Source organism: Puma concolor, chromosome B2 (assembly GCF_028749965.1).
Source record: "Puma concolor isolate L17-30 chromosome B2, mPumCon1.1.hap2, whole genome shotgun sequence".
In the NCBI taxonomy this organism is placed as follows: Eukaryota; Metazoa; Chordata; class Mammalia; order Carnivora; family Felidae; genus Puma; species Puma concolor.
The window spans coordinates 35,571,678-35,588,941 of record NC_141671.1 but is presented as its reverse complement, the minus strand read 5'-3'; the positions used below and the strand labels follow the sequence as shown (position 1 = coordinate 35,588,941).

Sequence of the window (17,264 nt, the reverse complement as noted above, 5' to 3'; positions counted from 1 at the left end):
AGAATAGTGCCCTGCATACAGTCGCTGGCTGAATGGCGGGTACATAGTGGGGGTTTTCAGCAGAAGCTGCTATTATTACTGTGCAACTCTGTCTTCTCTGTTTGCAACTGACAGGTTGGCCGAACTTACCTTCGGGCCTGGGGCAGTCCCAGCTCAACGATCTGCCAAACTGGGGTAATGGGGTCACCGTCCTGCCTGGGTCCCTGTGTGCCCTGCTTTGGGCAGAGGAGGCTGTGTGCCCTGGAGGCCATCTCGACAACCTGCCCTTCCAGGGCAGAGGCCACTGGGCCCGCCTGCTCCACCCCTTCTGTGTAAACATCCAACACTAGGACACATGAATCATCTCCAGGAAACCCACAACCCTTGTCAGGGTCAAAGAAAGCCAGATAAGACTAGTAGGACTACCTGCCATGACAGAAGTTTGGGCTCTGGTTCCAGTTCTGCTTCTTTGGGTTCTTTGGTTCTATTTTTTGTACTTAACAAATATTGATAGAGCATGAATTACTTGCCAAAAACTGTTCCAAGAGCTTTATCCATATGTAACTCATTCGGTCCCCTTAAGAACCTTAAGAGATGGGTTAATAATACCCTCCATTTTGTATATGAAAAACATGAGGCACAGAGAGGCAAAGTGACTCACCCAAGGTCACACAGCTGGTAAGGAACAGAGCCAAGGGTCAAGTCTGGGGCCGTCTCAACCGTCCGCGCTGGTAACCACTGTGCTGAAGTGCACTGGACAGCGCCCCTGAAGGCCCAGCCTTTGCCTTTTAGGAATCTGAATTTACAATCCCAGATGGCGCCTCCATTGTTTGGCCACGCACTTATCTTCCTAAAGGTTCCGTTTGGCTTCCCTAAACAAGAATCTCCTTTCCTATCCTCCCTATCTAATCCCTGGATCTCCTTTGTTTCTAGAAGGAAACAGCCAGTGCTAGAAAACTGGCACGGGGTGGAGGTGGGAGGAGGGGAGGAGGGGGGAGCCCCAGTGCCTAGTGCTTACTGATTTGTGGCGTAATCCTTCCATCACGGCCAAATTCAAGCCACCAACGTGATGTCGCCGAACACGGACTCAAGAAGAGGTGCATGACGTCAGCTGTCGAGAGCCACAACCAGCGGGCCCCAGCGCTGTCGGCAAAGATGCGGCAACAGGGGCAGGTGGGATGCGCGGCACGAACCCCCAGCTGGGCCGCTGGGCCCAGGCTCTGCGCTGCTCCCTGGCCTGTGCCTCCCAGGCCCTCCCGGGACCCTCGCACTTCGGTGAGGCCGCCCTCCCTCGCCCAGGGCGGGATCTGGCTTCGGTCGCCCGCCCGCCCAGCGGGCCAGCGGCCCAGCGCAGGTGTGACCGGCAGCCCCGCTGTGGTTGGTCCTCCTGGTTACAGCAGCCTTTCATCCGCGACACTCCCCACCCCGGGTAGCTCCCTCTTGCCTCCGGGGGGGGGAAAAAGTTAAAACTCCTTAGCCTGTTGGACAAAGCTTGCCGCTTGCCGTCATCCGGGCCCTGCCTTTCTGGCTAATCCGATCCTCCATGGCATCGGGGCGCAGACGACGTGCCTTACTCATGCCTGGCACCATACCTTTGCCTGAGCTGTTGCCTTCCTGGAATGCCAATCTTTCTGGAATGCCCATCTTCTGCTTTTCCAAGGGTGGGGAGGGACCCTCGTGCCTCAAGGCCTGGCTCAGTAGCACTTCCGGGGGCTGGCTTTGCTTGGCCGCTCCCACCCAAGTGCGTTCTCCTCTTCTGACTCCTGTAGGACACAGCAGGCTGTGAGAACTTGAACTGTCAGTTGACATTCGAACCAGACTAAACTGCCTGTCTTGAGGCTATGAGTGTTTTATTTCTCTCTGTCCCTCCGAACCTACTGAGCAATGTGTCGTAAAGCCTTAATCCATTCCACTGAATTTTACCGAGCGCCTATCAAGGACGGTGAAGATACACGGACAAATGTCACAGCCTCTGTCCTCAAGAAACTCATACCCTCGTGAAGGAGGCAGAGCAAAACAGGAAATGAGAACACACTGTCACCTGCAGGTGGGAATGTAAATTGGTACAAGCTTTTAGGAGGACGTTGAACAACCCCTTAGATGTAAGGGTTGAAAACGTGCGTCTCCTTTATCCTGGGGATTCCGTAGCTATCAATTTAGTCGACATAGAACGGACAAGGGGGCACATACTTATCAGTGTTGTTTATCATCTGTAGCAATAAAGAGAACTTTCCAGCATCGTGAGAAAAAAAGGAAAAAAGGGCCTGGACGGATTGTTCCAGATTTGCAGAGTGGGTGTGCATTATTCCCATATGTGATTTTTTACTTGTGCTATATATGTATCTGTAAAAATATCAAACTGGATCATGCTGCAACTTCCCTTTTCACTCAAGATTGGTGGCGAGATCTGCCCATGTTGATTCAGACTAGCTCGAGATTTCTCAACCTCGGCACCAGCGGCACTTGGGGCCTGGTAATTCTTTTGGGGGGGGGGGGGCGGGGGGGAGGAGGCGCTGTCCAGCGCATCATAGCAGCAACCCTGGCATCTACCCACTAGACGCCAGCAGCTCACCCCTCACCCCCAAGTGGCGACAACCAAAAATGCCTCCGGACCCTGCCCCACGTCAGACAGACAAAACCTGGGAGGAGGCAGAGAGTCCTTCTAGTACATTTGCTCTCACCGCTGTGTAGGATTTTGCCGTAGGAACATACCGCCGCTTATTTTAAGCAATCTCTACACCCAACGTGGGGCTCGAACTCACAACCCCGAGATCAAGAGTCGCACGTTCCACCGACGGAGCCAGCCAGGCGCCCCCCCCCCCCCCCCCGTTTGTCTGTTTTTTTCTATTACACATAGTGCTGAGTGAAGAGGCCCCCGTATTCATTTCCTTGAGCCCAGTGGGGAAGTTTCTCCAGAACAATGACCTAGAAGCAGATGCGGAGTTATAAGGTATATATGCAGCTTCTACCCTTGCTAAGTCCTGCCAAACTTCTTCCAACGTGTGCAAGTTTTACTTACAGCCTTGGTGTAGTCGAATGCATTAGCCCTTTCCTTTATGATTTCTGGGGTCTGTGACATGCTTCGAAAGCCCTTCTCCATTCAGATCTTTGGTTTGTCTGGAAGTGATTACAGCTAATGGAGGAAAGTAACTGTCCAGTTGTCTCGACACCATTTACTGACACAGATGACTGACTGACATGCGTCACCTCTGTAGAATGTGTTTTTACAGATTTAGAAAATCTTCTAGAAGTGAAACCACCCTGTCAACAGCTCTTATTTCTGGGAAGTGGGATAATGGGCGCTAGGTAGCTGCATTTAAAATTTTGTCAACAGGGACACCTGGGCGGCTCAGGCGGTTAAGCGTCCGACTGCTGATTTCGGCTCAGGTCATGATCTGACACGGTTCGTGGGACCGAGCCCCGCGTCGGGCTCCTCGGTGCCAGCGCGGAGACTGCCTGGGATTCTCTCTCCCTCTCTGTCCCTCTCGTGCTCACACACTCCCCCACCCTCATAAATAAAAAAAAATAATAAACGGGGGGCGCCTGGGTGGCGCAGTCGGTTGGGCGTCCGACTTCAGCCAGGTCACGATCTCGCGGTCTGGGAGTTCGAGCCCCGCGTCGGGCTTTGGGCTGATGGCTCAGAGTCTGGAGCCTGTTTCCGATTCTGTGTCTCCCTCTCTCTCTGCCCCTCCCCCGTTCATGCTCTGTCTCTCTCTGTCCCAAAAATAAATAAACGTTGAAAAAAAATTTTTTTTTTTTAAATAAAAAATAAAAAAAATAAATAAACGGAAAAAAAAACAAAAAATGGTCAACAGGGAAACAGGTTTCATGGTCACAAAAGAATAGTGGTAGTTAGAAAATGTCGTGTGCGACTGGTGTGCTTGGTGCAAGTAGGAAACGGCTGGAGGGGTCACGTGACTGGAGGCTGGGGAGAGGCCCCGCGCGCGCCCGCGCGCACGCGCACTGGGGTGTTTCCTAACTGGGGAACGGGTGGGACTCGTCAGCGGCAGAACAGCCTCCAGATGGGAACACGCCTCACCGCAAGCATCTGTCAGCAGTCATTACCAGGTAGTCACTGCCTCTGGCACTGGACAGAGCTGCGGGTGTGGGTTTTCGGTACGGGGCCCATGGCCTGTGTCATACCCGAGCCACGGCCGAGGGGAAACGGGTCCTCGTGTCACGGCGGCGGATGCTGGCTTTACACCTCACAGCCGGAAACAGATGACTGCATCGGCAGCCCCGCCCGCCAGGTGGAGCCCGCTGACCAGGTCGGGGACACACAGGCCTAGGACTCCCATGAGAAAGTCGCACGGCGTCGGCCGCGCGCCCGGGAGGGGGAGCAGGAGGTGCACCCGGCCCAGAAACGGCCACCAGCAATGAGCCCTCAGACGTGCTGTTCTTGGGGTGCCAGGGGGGTGGTACTGGCGTCGCCCGCGACTGTCTTCTTCCGCATTAGTATGTTACCTCCAAGAGGGCACGACTGTGACTTTTAGTCTTTCTCGTGTTCCCAGTGCCTGACCCAACAGATGTCTGTGAAATTGAATGAGGGTGCGAGATACCACAATGACTTCCAACTTCCCCTTCTTTCTCCCTGATATTTTCATTTGAAGGTGGCAGATGGATGGGGAAACAGTAGGAAGTTTCTGGATCATGGCCATCAGCCACCTTCAATCATCTTTTGATTCTCGTTCCAATTCATTAAACCGCGGTGCCTCCGACTCGGGTCATACAGCAAGATGCAGCCAAGAGAATCAAGAGTCCATTTATCCTGAAACTTGTCCGTTCCTGAGCTGGAAACTTCCACACCGCACCGTTTCTTAGGGCAGGTAATCTTGTGCATATTTAGTATCTTTCTTTTGATGGTCTTTGCTCGGAAAGACTTGATTATACAAACAGGAAGCAGAGGACAAGATGATTTGCAAGCGATTAAAAGATGATAGTCATTCAGTGACTCAGTCAATAAAGATCGGCCGCCTGTTGTGTGTCAGGCACCATGCTAGGTGATGGGACACAGTCGCAAATAAGATGGCTTGTGCCCTTGAGGACGTACAGCCCCGAACTAACATTTATTGAGCGTTTAATGTATGCCATTGAGTATTTAACGTGCCTTAACTCATTTTATCCTCACCACAACCCTCTGAGGTAGGTTCCGAAAGATGAAGTAATTTACTCAAGATCGTACCACTTGGAGATAGAGTGGCTGGGCCTCGGACCCACGCAGACTGTTTCCAGAGCCTGTGTCCTTGACCTTTGCAGGTTTTTGCTCTCGAGCGGGTGATACAAACATCAGGCCATGACAAAACAATGTGACAAAACATGGCCAGGGCCACCACAGATCAATGCAGACACACACAAGTGGCACCCAGAAGGGACCGCTAATCCAAGCTGGGGGATGGCCAGGGAAGGTTTGCAGAGGGAGTGGTTATGGGTAGCCAGCCTGGAGGAGTGAAGAACGAGGCAGGGGGTTCTACACAGAGGGAACGCCATGCACAAAGACCAGAGGACACAAGGCTAAAACACATGGTGGCATTCTACGAAGAGTACCGCCTTAGCGAGGGAGGGAGAAGTGACAGCTGGGGACAGAAGCACTGAAGGGGGGCACAGGTAGCTGCATGCAGCTCGTCCTCGGACCCACTTCTCTCCCGAGCGCTGGAGGTACCTTTCCATCGCAGGTGAGCAAGAAGGCAAGGGAGAGAGGACTGGGGCCTGGGAGATGCTCAGGGTGCCCTGAGTGAGGTAAGGCACCAAGTGCCTGGCTGTGGCTGCCGTGGACACTGGTGTCCTTTTCACTCCTCTCCTCTTTTCAGCCAGCAAGTCCTTAGGGAAACTATGCAGAAGGAATACAGTTTTGATTTTCTTTCGGGAACCAGGAGGGGTGTGTCTAATGTCAATGCTGCAAAACTGTGGAGGCTGGGGTCCTTCAATGGCGATTTTTGATTTTTGAATCCAGCGTCAGCAGCCACGTGACTTGGGATGAGGCTCTGAGACATTACTTGTAGAGACTATACAAGTAAGGATATCAATTGCTTAGCATACAGGAGGGGTCGGTAACTGCTTTTTAGCAGGGAAGGCGGGGAACCGACAGGGGAGAAGAGGAAGTCAGATCATCGACAAGGAGGTTTCGCTGCTTAAGGCTCTACAGCCCTTGAGTCATTTCTATGTCAGCCGTTCTCAAAGGGTGACCTTTGGAAGCCGTTGCAGTCATTTTTGGTTGTTGCAACGACCAGAGCTTTCTGATACGTAGCGCACAGGAGGCATCATGCAGGGTGAGATTCTCAACGAGAATTGCTTCATATGACAAAATACATCCTGCCGGACATTCACAGGGGTGGAAAAACCTATTTAGGGCTATCTGAGCCTAGGCTGTAACTTGACTTTATGTGTAAAACACAGGCTCGTTGGTTTTTCTGTTTGGTGGTTTTTTGTGTATGTACTTAAAATTTCCAGGATCACAACTGAGTATATGAAAAAAGATTATACTTGTTTCATTTGAAATTTTACCAACAGTTGTCCCCCAATTTCAGAAAGTCACATGACCGACAGCAGTCCATCATGGCATTTGAGTTGCCAAGACAACACGACACAGTGGTCACATTCAACATGATTCTAGGTTTAGGAGCAAGTACCTAACTGTTTCTGTATGTCTTTTATTTATTTATTTTCTTTTTAAAAATTTTATTTTTGGAGAGAGAGAGACAGGGCGTGAGCAGGGGAGGGTTCGAGAGAGAGGGAGACACAGAATCCGAAGCAGGCTCCAGGCCCTGAGCTGTCAGCCCAGAGCCCGACACGGGGCTTGAACTCATGAGCCGTGAGATCATTACATGAGCCTAAGTCAGAATCTTCACTGACTGAGCCAACCCAGGTGCCCCTGCTTCAGTATGTCTCTTATGTGGTTATGCTTGAGCATTAGCGTATTGAAGTGTATCTTTTTTCTGTATCCATCATTTATATCAGATCATTCTATCTGCTTTGAAATCGTGTGTGTGTGTGTGTGTGTGTGTGTGTGTGTGCGTTGTCTATGAATTTCACTTCAGGATCATAAGAAGAATGTCTCAAGATATTAGTTAAGCATGTTGGATCTGATAAAGACTTGAGAACCACTGTTCTTTGCGAAGGGGCCAGGTTGGCCCTGTAGTTTTACATCTTCTTTGTGCCCACCGTCAAACGACACTCAAAAGGTGGTGGTGTATATATATTTTCTTCATTGCAAAATTGGACTTAAGGTTACTTCCTTACTTCATTGCTTAATGACTTCTACATGAAGCACATTCTCCCAACTGAACTGATCAAGAAGTTTTGCAGTACAACAGTGTCCTGCTGGCGATGGGTACTCAGGCCACAGCCCCTGGCCTCAATAATAGGAGTTTTCCAGAAACTTCCCTGGAGCTAGGCCCTGGACTATCTCGTCCAGGAAGCTCTCCTCCCAGGTAGCTTCAGAAGCTCACACTGCAGGGGCGCCCGGATGGCTTGGTCAGTTAAGCACTGACTTCTGCTCAGGTCATGATCTCGCGGTTCATGGGTTCAAGCCCCACGTCGGGCTCTGTGCTCACAGCTCAGAACCTGGAGCCTGCTTTGGATTCTGTGTCTCCTCTCTCTCTGCCCCTCACCCCTCCCCCTCAAAAATAAAATAAACATAAAAAAAAAAAAAAAAAGAAAAGCTCACACTGTGGGGAGGACACTCCCACACTCACTCTAATAGAACAGCCTCAATGCCCAAGGTCAGTTCAAGAGAGATGCAAACTAACCAGTATCTTGAGTGTCCACAGCATACTGGGCACAGAGGTTTGTTATTTTGTTCATTTACAAATCTTCAGTCACCTGAAAACTAAAAGCTATTATCCCAGCATCACATACCTGACAAAAGCTTGAGTCAGGATTTGAACCTGAGATTTATGGCTTCAAAACCCAGTATTGCTTTCCACTGTGACCCACATCTGCCTAAGAAAATCTTGCAGTCGTACCCCAGTTTAACTAATACATTTTCTGGCTGTGGCAATGGCCCAAAAGCTTCTGAACAAAGAATAATTGTATCCACTCAACACCCACTTCCTTTTTCTTTTTTTGAGAAATGGAATAGCCTTAATCCAGTATCAAGCCTACCTTCTTCTGAACTATCCTTTTCTCCAAAAAAGATCTACTCCAGTTTTTAAAAAGCCCTTTCCTACATTGAGAATAGGTTAGTAGGTGTTAACCTTCAATTATTTCTTCAAGAAAAGGGTCTTTGTGGGTCGCCTGGGTGGCTGAGTCGGTTAAGTGTCCGACTTTGGCTCAGGTTGTGATCTCACGGTTCATGGGTTGGAGCCCCACATTGGGCTCTCTGCTGTCAGCACGGAGCCCACTTCGGATCCTCCCTCTCCCTCTCTCTGCCCCTCCTCTGCTCATTCTCTCTCTCTCTCTCTCAAAAATAAAGAAAGAAAAAAGGAAAGGCTCTTTGTTATTCTGCAAGACTAGAGGTGTCCCAGCTTTATTATTATTTATTTTTGTTTGTTTTGTTTTAAAGTAAGCTCCAAGTATGGGGCGCCTGGGTGGCTCAGTCGGTTAAGTGTCCAACTTCAGCTCAGGTCATGATCTCACAGTTCGTGAGTTCGAGCCCCGCGTTGAGCCCTGTGCTGACAGCTCGGAGCCTGGAGCCTGCTTCACATTGTGTCTCCCTCTCTCTCTGCCCCTCCCCCGCTTATTCTCTCTCTCTCTCTCTCTCTCTCTCTCTCTCTCTCTCAAAAATAAATAAAACGTTAAAAAAAAAATAAAGCAAGCTCCAAGCCCAATGTGGGGCTTTGACTCACAGCCCCAGATCAAAGAGCCACATGATCTACTGACTTAGCCAGTCAGGTTCCCGAGGTGTCTCAGCGTTAGACCAGCGGTTCTTAACCAGGGATGATTTCGCACCAGTGGACATTTGGCAATGTCTGGAGACATTTCTGGCTGTCATAACTGGGAGAGAAGGGAGTATGCATGCAACTGTCATGATGTGAGCAGAAGTCAGGGATGCTGCTTGACAACCTACAGCGCGCAGGTCTGCCTCGACAAGTAACAATGTGACCCCGGATGCCAATAGTGTCAAAAACTGAAAAATCCTGCTTCAGATCCCCCCAATACACTAGGGAAGAAACTACCCAGGGCTCTCAGCTGGGGGCAGAATCCGGCTACACAGGAGTGGTGGTGTTATGCTTGTCAAGAGGCCCCACAGCTGGGTGCAGCCCCTTTCCACCCTGTGTTCTCCTGTCTTGGAAAGTTGGGCTCTGACCCTGGCAAAACTGAAATTGGGGGATGGATCTCCAGGTCTCTCACACACACACACACACACACACACACACACACACACACATCGTTCTTCTGTTTGCCACTTACTTTCTCTCGCTCCTAATATATCCTGCACATGTACCCGTCTCCATATATGGTTTTCCACTGTAAGATGGCCATGTTATTCAAGTTCTCATTGGCAGAAATGTCAACATTTTGCTATCGCAAAGAACAAGACCCCGAGTGACCTTTTATTTTTTCATTCGTGCACTTGTGAGAAGTGTGTTAAGTCCAAAGCATATGTTGAGACATATCTGTATTATTAAAAAGGTCTTCATTTGCATTTTTGGTAGCTAAGTCCTCCTAGCTATCAGATCGTACAGAGAAGTGAAGGTCATCACACAAGCACATTCAACTAGTTAACGGACTACTTGGAAAATTTGTCCCTTTTTGCTTCATAAGCCTCTGAACCCAGAGTGTCTATCCTACCCATTCTAGTCTTGTTAGTCTCTAATTACGTTGTACGCATATGACCAATGACACAAATATGAGGCAGATTAACTGCAGCAAGTAAACCTTGCAAAAATGGTAGATTTGATAAACTTGATAAATAACGCTCGAAAACTGCTTAGATCTCAAAAACGTGGATCTGGCGGACTCCGACCAGCCAACAAAAAGGGAAAAGTAATAAAGTGATCACCAAGAGAGACTTAGAGAAAAGAACAATGTATCAAAAGATTGAGGTCTTTAGGAAAACTGAGGAAGCCTCAAATATTCTTGCCCAAATTCCCCCTCTGATTGCGCTGCAAAAATCAAAATGGGAAGGATACCGCAGGCTGTTAAAGACGGTGTCACGTGAGAAACATTTTGTTCTTTGTTCATGACAAAAGCCTATCTGAAATTATGAATATGCTTTTACAGTTCTGCTCCGTTTTCATGATCGTCCCAAACAGACTTCCTCTGTCCTCCAATCCCCACCACGTACTAGGAGATTCTGGTCCCCATTTTCAGTGGGTTCACTTTAGGGAGCTCTCTCTGGTGTCCATTCTCTTGAGCCACCAGGCAGCACCCACTCAGAAGCCTAGGAGGAAGGCTGAGTCACAGCACTCGTGCCTGGTATGCGAAGGCAAAATATTTCCTGCAACTGTCTGATCCTTGCAGGGGCTTATATATCACGTGTGACAACTGGGTCCCTTTCCTTTTACCCTCTTAAGAAGCGGATGAGGACAGGATGAAACAAAGAGTCTGTGCTCACTTTGCCTTCTGCCATTATTCCCAGCTGCCAGCCTGGGACCACACACCGCGGGACAGAACACCCGGCCGCAGGCTCTCGATATCCTCGCCGGCTGGGCCTCGACAATCCAGCCTGGGACACCTGTCAGCATTCCTCGGCCACTGAGAAAGGAAGCACACGGACACAGGCCCTGAAAACAGCCGCGAGACCTCGCGGACCTTTAATCCTGTGGTGCAAGTCACTTGTTTTGAGGAATACTGTCAGGGGTCATAAGATAAATGAGTCATAAAACAGATTGCTTAAAAATCTATAAACAATATACGTATATAGGTACACATGCAACCTTCTCTCTGGCAATTTCCAAATGAAAATATACTTTCTACAGATAGAATGTCAAAGCTGAAAAGAACCCAAACAACTACTTAAACAAACTTCATTTTACACATGAGGAGACTGAAGTCCTAGGCCAGGGGTCGGCAAACTTTTTCTGTAAAGGGCCAGAAAGTGAATTGTTTAGACTCTGTAAGCTGTATGGGCTCTGCTGCAACGACTCAACTTTGTCACTGCAGCACAAAAGCAGCCATAGAAAATACATAAATGTGTGACTGTGTTCTGATAAAATGTTACTTACAGACATTGAAATTTGAATCTTATATTATTTTTCACACGCTACAAAAATACTGTTCTTTTGATCCCAACCACTTAAAAATGTAAAAACCATTTTTAGTGGGCTATACAGAGACAGGCGGTAGACTGGATCTGGCTCTGGGGTCATACTTTGCGGACCCCTGTCCTGGGCTACTCTGACACCCAAGTGTAGTAATACAGAGCCTGCTGTGTTATACCTTATTTGCGATTTGCTCTATCCGTCCCATCAGTGACTCAGATCTGCTTCACCATAAAGTGGACAACTAAGGACCTCTGTAAGTGTTTTCTAAATTTCAGGAGTAATATTAAGATCTATCAGAAACGTACGCCAGGCCACAATGGAAAGAACATCGATATGATGCCATATTGTGCACTAAATAAAATGCAATCAACATAAAAATATAAGAAACTTGAGAAACTCACTAAATTTGAAAAATAGGCTTTATTTTAACCAGTGGTATTGTATGACATCCTATACGGCATAACTGATTACAGCCAAGTTCATGAATACAAATACAATAGCAGTTTCCCTCATTCTCTCTTTTGCTTTCTGTTCAGAGAAATCAGGAGATGGGAGCCTGATGCTCAGAAACCAACGAGCTGTTCCATAGGCTCCGGCCGAGTCCAGGCTCCTGGAGCATATTCAGACTCCTAACACATACACAATCACATGTGCAAAGACCTTTATGAAAAATACTCAGAGCAGTATTTCTTCAGGAAATCACACTAGCATTTACAATCAGACACGGCCGATAAAATTCATCTTGTTGTGGATTGTGAGGATTTGAACTGCACATAAAGGAGATGAGGCCTTTGTGTCCATTTTTCTTTAAAGAGGGGGAGAATCTCAGGTGAGGTGCGGTCACCCATCAGCCTGCCTCCTTCCTTCTCGCTCCACAGCTGACTCAGGGGAGCTCCCCGTCCCTCCGGAGGGCATGCGCCACGGCACTGCGATACAGAAATGGATACACCTTGTCCCAAATACAAGATTTTGTCGCACCACCAACAGTGGAAGTGGCTTTACGCTTTCTTATTTCACAAAAGGTTTAAATACGTGGGCCCTTAGGGGGCACAAGATGCCTGAAATTCAGAAAATTAAGGAAGCAACTCTTCTCTACCCCTGAGAATATTTCATCTTTATGAAGTTGAAAATACAAAATATTAGAATAATTTGCCCTTTCTCCCCATCAAATGGAATCACATTCTCAAAGGATTCCTGCAATATACAAAATTCTGAAACAAAATTTTTTTCTCCCCAAACCAAGACCAAGATTTCAATGTTAAGCTGCCAAGAAGACCCTCTCCCAAAGACGGGTGGAAAAGACACCTCGTTACTTCTCTAATAACCACGTTTAGACAAAGATAGCAAAAGGAGTTTCTGGCCTCATGAGTTTTTATTTTTCACTTTGATTTTCAGCATTTCTTAGCATTGGCTATTGGGAGTGAAGAGAACAATTTGTTTTTCAAAGTCTGAGATATTCCCGGGAAGAGCCCTGATCTTTCCCGTGACGGTTCCCTATAAATAGTTTGTCAAAAACCAGACGGCAAGAGTGAAAATGCTATCCACCCATCTGTTCCATTTCTTCATAGTTTTCACATCAAAAGCACCTAGAGTATCAATTGTGTTCAACACAAAATAGCACTGGGACTGGAGAGAGGATGTCACCTGCCCGTGGCATCGGCCGAGGTGACGTGGGCTCTGAACTACCCAAGAAGTCTTCACCGGCAAACCTGCCAGGCACCAGGGCCTCCCGAAGAGAACAGACAAGCAGCTGTGCATGCTCAAATAGCAAGACGTGCAAAACACATCATCACTCTGCTAGGAATAAAGAGCACACAGGAAGTACACTGACAGCAAGAACCGGCTTCTGCCTGCTGGGGCCGATATGCGTGAGACCTTGGCACTGAAGGTCGGGGGCGAGCAGAGAGAGGGCAACACCTGGGGGGGTGAGGGGGAGAGAAGCACACACACACACGCATGCTCGCACATGCACACACGATGCCTCCAGGGGCTCCCTGGTTACTTTGGGTTCACGAGTGGCCGTCCAACAACCTGACTACTTGCCTGGCTCAGAATGTTCATCTGCCGCGCTCTCGAACTGCCTACACTTTCTTCTCTCCTTTTAAGGCACAAGCATATTTACAGTTTCAGACATACCTGCTGAGTTCTGAGACTCATATTAAGCAAAGTCAATCACAGACTAGTGCACAGAAGCCAGTTGGTCCTTTTCGGCTGCGTGTGTCGCTGAGGGACGGCTTCTGAAGCAGCCAGAAAGTGTGAGCCCCTTCTCTGTGCCACTGTGGGATGCAGGCGCGTCTACCCCCCACCGCAAGGCGGGGCCACAGGAGAGGCCAAAATGGCAAAAGCATGGCTGGGATCTGGGACGTTTAATATTTTTTACTTTGCATTTGACAAACCCTAACCAGAGGGCAGCTCTCGCCTGCCTGAGCTGACTCTCACAAAGAGCAAGCAGTGGCTGCCACAGAGCTTCTGGAACCCCACATGAAGTCACTGTGATCATAGTTTGCTCATATTCTCTTACCCCCCACCCCCACCCCCCACAGAGACAGACACACACATGCACACGCACAGGAGCGCACACATACACACGCACACACACGTACACACACACACACACACACACGCACGCACACACACACCCCTTCCACCATGGAGGAAATCTTTGCAACAAGAGGCACTTGAATGATATTTGGAGAGTTCCCATGAAAAGGCCTTCCCCTCACAGTGAAGTGGGATCAACAAAACAGAAACCAGGTGCTCAGGATTCCATCTCTTCTTGGTCAAGGGGTGGGGGCACAAAGCTGATGACTTCATCGTAGGTCAGGCCTGGAAATTGGGAAGGAAAAGTAGGATGTGAGGGTTCAGATGATTCTCTTTGCTGGCAAGCACTCGAAGCTTCTAAGTTCGAGATCCTTCCTCCCCGTGCAGGCTAATGGTTTGATGGGTGACTTCAAAGAACCGCCTCATTGCTTATGTGCGCTATCCTAATGGAACGTGTGATTACACGGCAGTTCAGTGATACACGTGAAAGAACTATTTTTACTTATATGTTTTATTCCTCAGTGTCTCCTCTTTAAAGTTCTCTGGAGCAGGAATAACAGAGCACTCCTGCAAGCTACAGCAACAGGTAATTTTGGCTTGGGGATTTAACTGGAGTTCTGAATGTGTGTTTTATGGAAAGACTTTGAGATTGGACATAGAGGAGACATAGGCTCCATTTCTGGCTGTGTCCCTAACTAGGTCTAAGGTAACAGACAAGATAAAAACTCTCCATCAATTGTAAAACTATAATTCTATAGTTCTATCAACTGTAAAACTATAAAAATACCTTATTCCCTACTTAGAGAGATGTTGTAAATGCAGATTCTGAGAACCTCAAAGCTCTATACAGATGTGAGGGGTTGTGTGCAAAATCAGACCAGACAGAAGCACCTCAAAGGTCCAGAGAGTATCATCTACAACAGACAGTTGCCATCAGGGAAACATATCCGTTCTGCATCAAAGACACTAGTGACAAGTTTTAACAAGTTGGTTATAACCAGAAATTCTATTTTCCCACAGCTTTTGGTTAGTGGCTTACCTAAGAAAGATTTTTAAATCTAAGTCCTCACACTAGATGTTAATCCTGCTCTTATGACTTACTCTTCCATTCATCTATAAGGAGGTCCCTGCTTTCAAAGGACTGATCATAAGGATCAGCCACTGGTTCATCATCAGGATCATGGTACTGGGCAAAGTAGGCGTGTGCAAGTGCTTGGGCCGCTGTGATTCTCTTGTCTGAGTCCAGTACAAGCATCTTCTCCAGCAAGTCCACCGCTATCAGTACATGGATTGGAAGGAAAAAAAAGAGTTTTTAACAAGGTAGCAAAAAATTATGCTTTATTAAGCAAACACACAATTTTGACTCTTCATAATAAACAAAAGAATTCTCCTCCCAAATGTCTGCTCTAGGATACATTATCCCTCTTCTTCGTGTGTGTGTGTGTGTGTGTGTATATCGTGCTTTTTAAGAATACATTACTAAAGAGCGATTTTTAAAAATAACGGAGATTCTGTTTGAACAAGCTTTTGTGGAACGCCAATGTCAAACTGCTACCACTGTAGTCAAACCGTGTCAAAATGAAAGCCTATAACCAAAGTAATCAGGAAAAGGTAAGCAGCCTGATTTTTGTTTTTTTATTTTTTTGTCTGCTTGCACTGTTTATTTACTGACATAAGGCAATAAGTATCCATTAAAAAGATCTTCAAACAATGAACAAATTGAGGGTTTTACATGGGTGTGTGGGCGAGACATGGTATTTGGATAAAGGAAATAAAATTTTCACTATGAAAAATTTCAGTGTACAAAACAATAGTACAGTGAATACTCATATGCCCACCACCACCCATATCCAACAATTAAGATAATCTAGGGGCGCCTGGGTGACTCAGTCGGTTAAGCATCCGACTTCAGCTCAGATCATAATCTTGCAGTCTGTGAGTTCGAGCCCCACGTCAGGCTCGGTGCTGACAGCTCAGAGCCTGGAGCCTGCTTTGGATTCTGTGTCTCCCTCTCACTCTGCCCCTCCCCTGTTCAAGCTCTCTTTCTCTCTCTCAAAAATAAATAAACATTTTAAAAAGTTTTTAAAAAAAACAAGAAAACATTATCTATCTACTTAACTGTGTTTTCTGCTGGACCATTTTAAAATAAAATGATAGGCATGGTACTTTACCCCTAAATATTTCAGCATAAAGACATCTTTCTATATAGTCACAAAACGATCATATCTGACAAACAGATAATTCTCAAATATCATCTAAAATCCAGCTTATGTTAACATTTCTCCAGTTATCCTAAAGTTGTCTTTTATACGTAGTTTGTTCAAACCAAGATCCAGTTAAGGGTCACGCACTGCATTTGACTGGGTTTCCTAGGGTGAAAGAAAAGTACCAGGTGCTAATAACCAATACCTTGATGAGGAATAAGGTTGGGGCAAGAAAAAGATTCGTCTAAGATCTTGACAGATACAGATATACACACCACATCAAAGGGCAATTTAAGTTTTAATTCATGTTTTGAGAATGCCAGTTAAACATGATGCCAGTGACTGACAAAATACAGCTGTCACTATTTACATCGTTGGTGTACTCCTGCTCAGTTAATATGCTGGGCACAAGTTCATGGTCAGTAACAACATGTTCTGTCTGCAAGAAGAAACTCTTTGTATGACATCACTGTTTGGCAGTGAGCTATGAGGCATGTTTAAATCCTGACAAGTGCAGTGCTGAACACCAGATGGCCCAAAGCCTCCATTCAACTCATTTGCAGTCTGTATTGCTAGGTGGTATCCAGTTCTTTTGAGAATATTTAAATTCATGATTCCAGAGAAGGATGGATGTGACCTAAATAAACTGCTGGGACACACACATACCTCCCCCCTTCTCTAAAAAAGTGAGTTAACAAGTCTCTTTGAGTTGGCTAAGAGGAAGTCAAACAGTGAGCACTGCCAGGTCTGAAACATGAACTGATAGGATGAAAATACATTCAGAACAGGATGACAGACAAGAAAGCTACCAGCATACAACATGATTTCCCAACATCCTAGCGTATTTGCGACTCAAAGAGAGCTTCTCACAGATCCTTGAACTGGATACTACAGCTCAAATAAATCATACAAAGCCAACGGGAGCGTACCAGGGCAGATGCAAATCTCAACCGACCGCACAGAATTCTGTATACCCCTGATGAGTCTGTGGACTCATTTTTGGATGTGAGAGTGGCCCAGCTGAGGTCTGGCACGCTTACGATCTCCAAGGCTGACACAGGCTCACCCAGAACTGCCCAACTTTTCAAAAAAGTGAGCATCTCTGCTATTGTAAGAATTATCACAGTAACACTGAAATCACTCACAACAATCACTATGGAAGAAGTACTTAAAACAGTAAAGCCACTCAGCCTTCACTACAACCTGAAGAGGAAGTCGTGATTATCAGCCCTCGGAGGATAAAACTAAATGGGAAGTGCAGCTGCTGGGACCCATAAGGAGAGGGAGGACCCACTGAGAGATTCCAAAACATCCCACAGCCTTGCACATATAACATGTGACATATAACACACACAACACAATCTTCAGAAAAGAGAGAAGGTTGATTATACTATTA

General features: G+C 47.1%; 1 protein-coding gene and 1 long non-coding RNA gene across 3 annotated transcripts in view; one reads left to right on the top strand and one right to left on the bottom strand.

The window, feature by feature from the left end:
• Positions 1-3,937: 3,937 nt before the first annotated feature.
• LOC147580909 (uncharacterized) lies at positions 3,938-6,450 on the top strand. The gene is made up of 3 exons (XR_015251195.1): positions 3,938-4,047; positions 4,590-4,805; positions 5,787-6,450. It is a non-coding gene; the product is annotated as an uncharacterized LOC147580909 (long non-coding RNA).
• A 5,074-nt stretch (positions 6,451-11,524) lies between these two features.
• Positions 11,525-17,264, bottom strand: part of MAPK14 (mitogen-activated protein kinase 14) — a 76,720-nt gene continuing 70,980 nt past the window's right edge. For both annotated transcript variants that reach the window (XM_086706689.1, XM_086706688.1), the window contains exons 11-12: positions 14,766-14,939; positions 11,525-13,949 (exon numbers count right to left, since the gene is read on the bottom strand). In XM_086706689.1, coding sequence (XP_086562815.1) covers positions 13,882-13,949; positions 14,766-14,939 — 242 coding nt within the window. In that variant the 3' untranslated portion in view covers positions 11,525-13,881. The remainder of the gene's footprint in view (positions 13,950-14,765; positions 14,940-17,264) is intronic.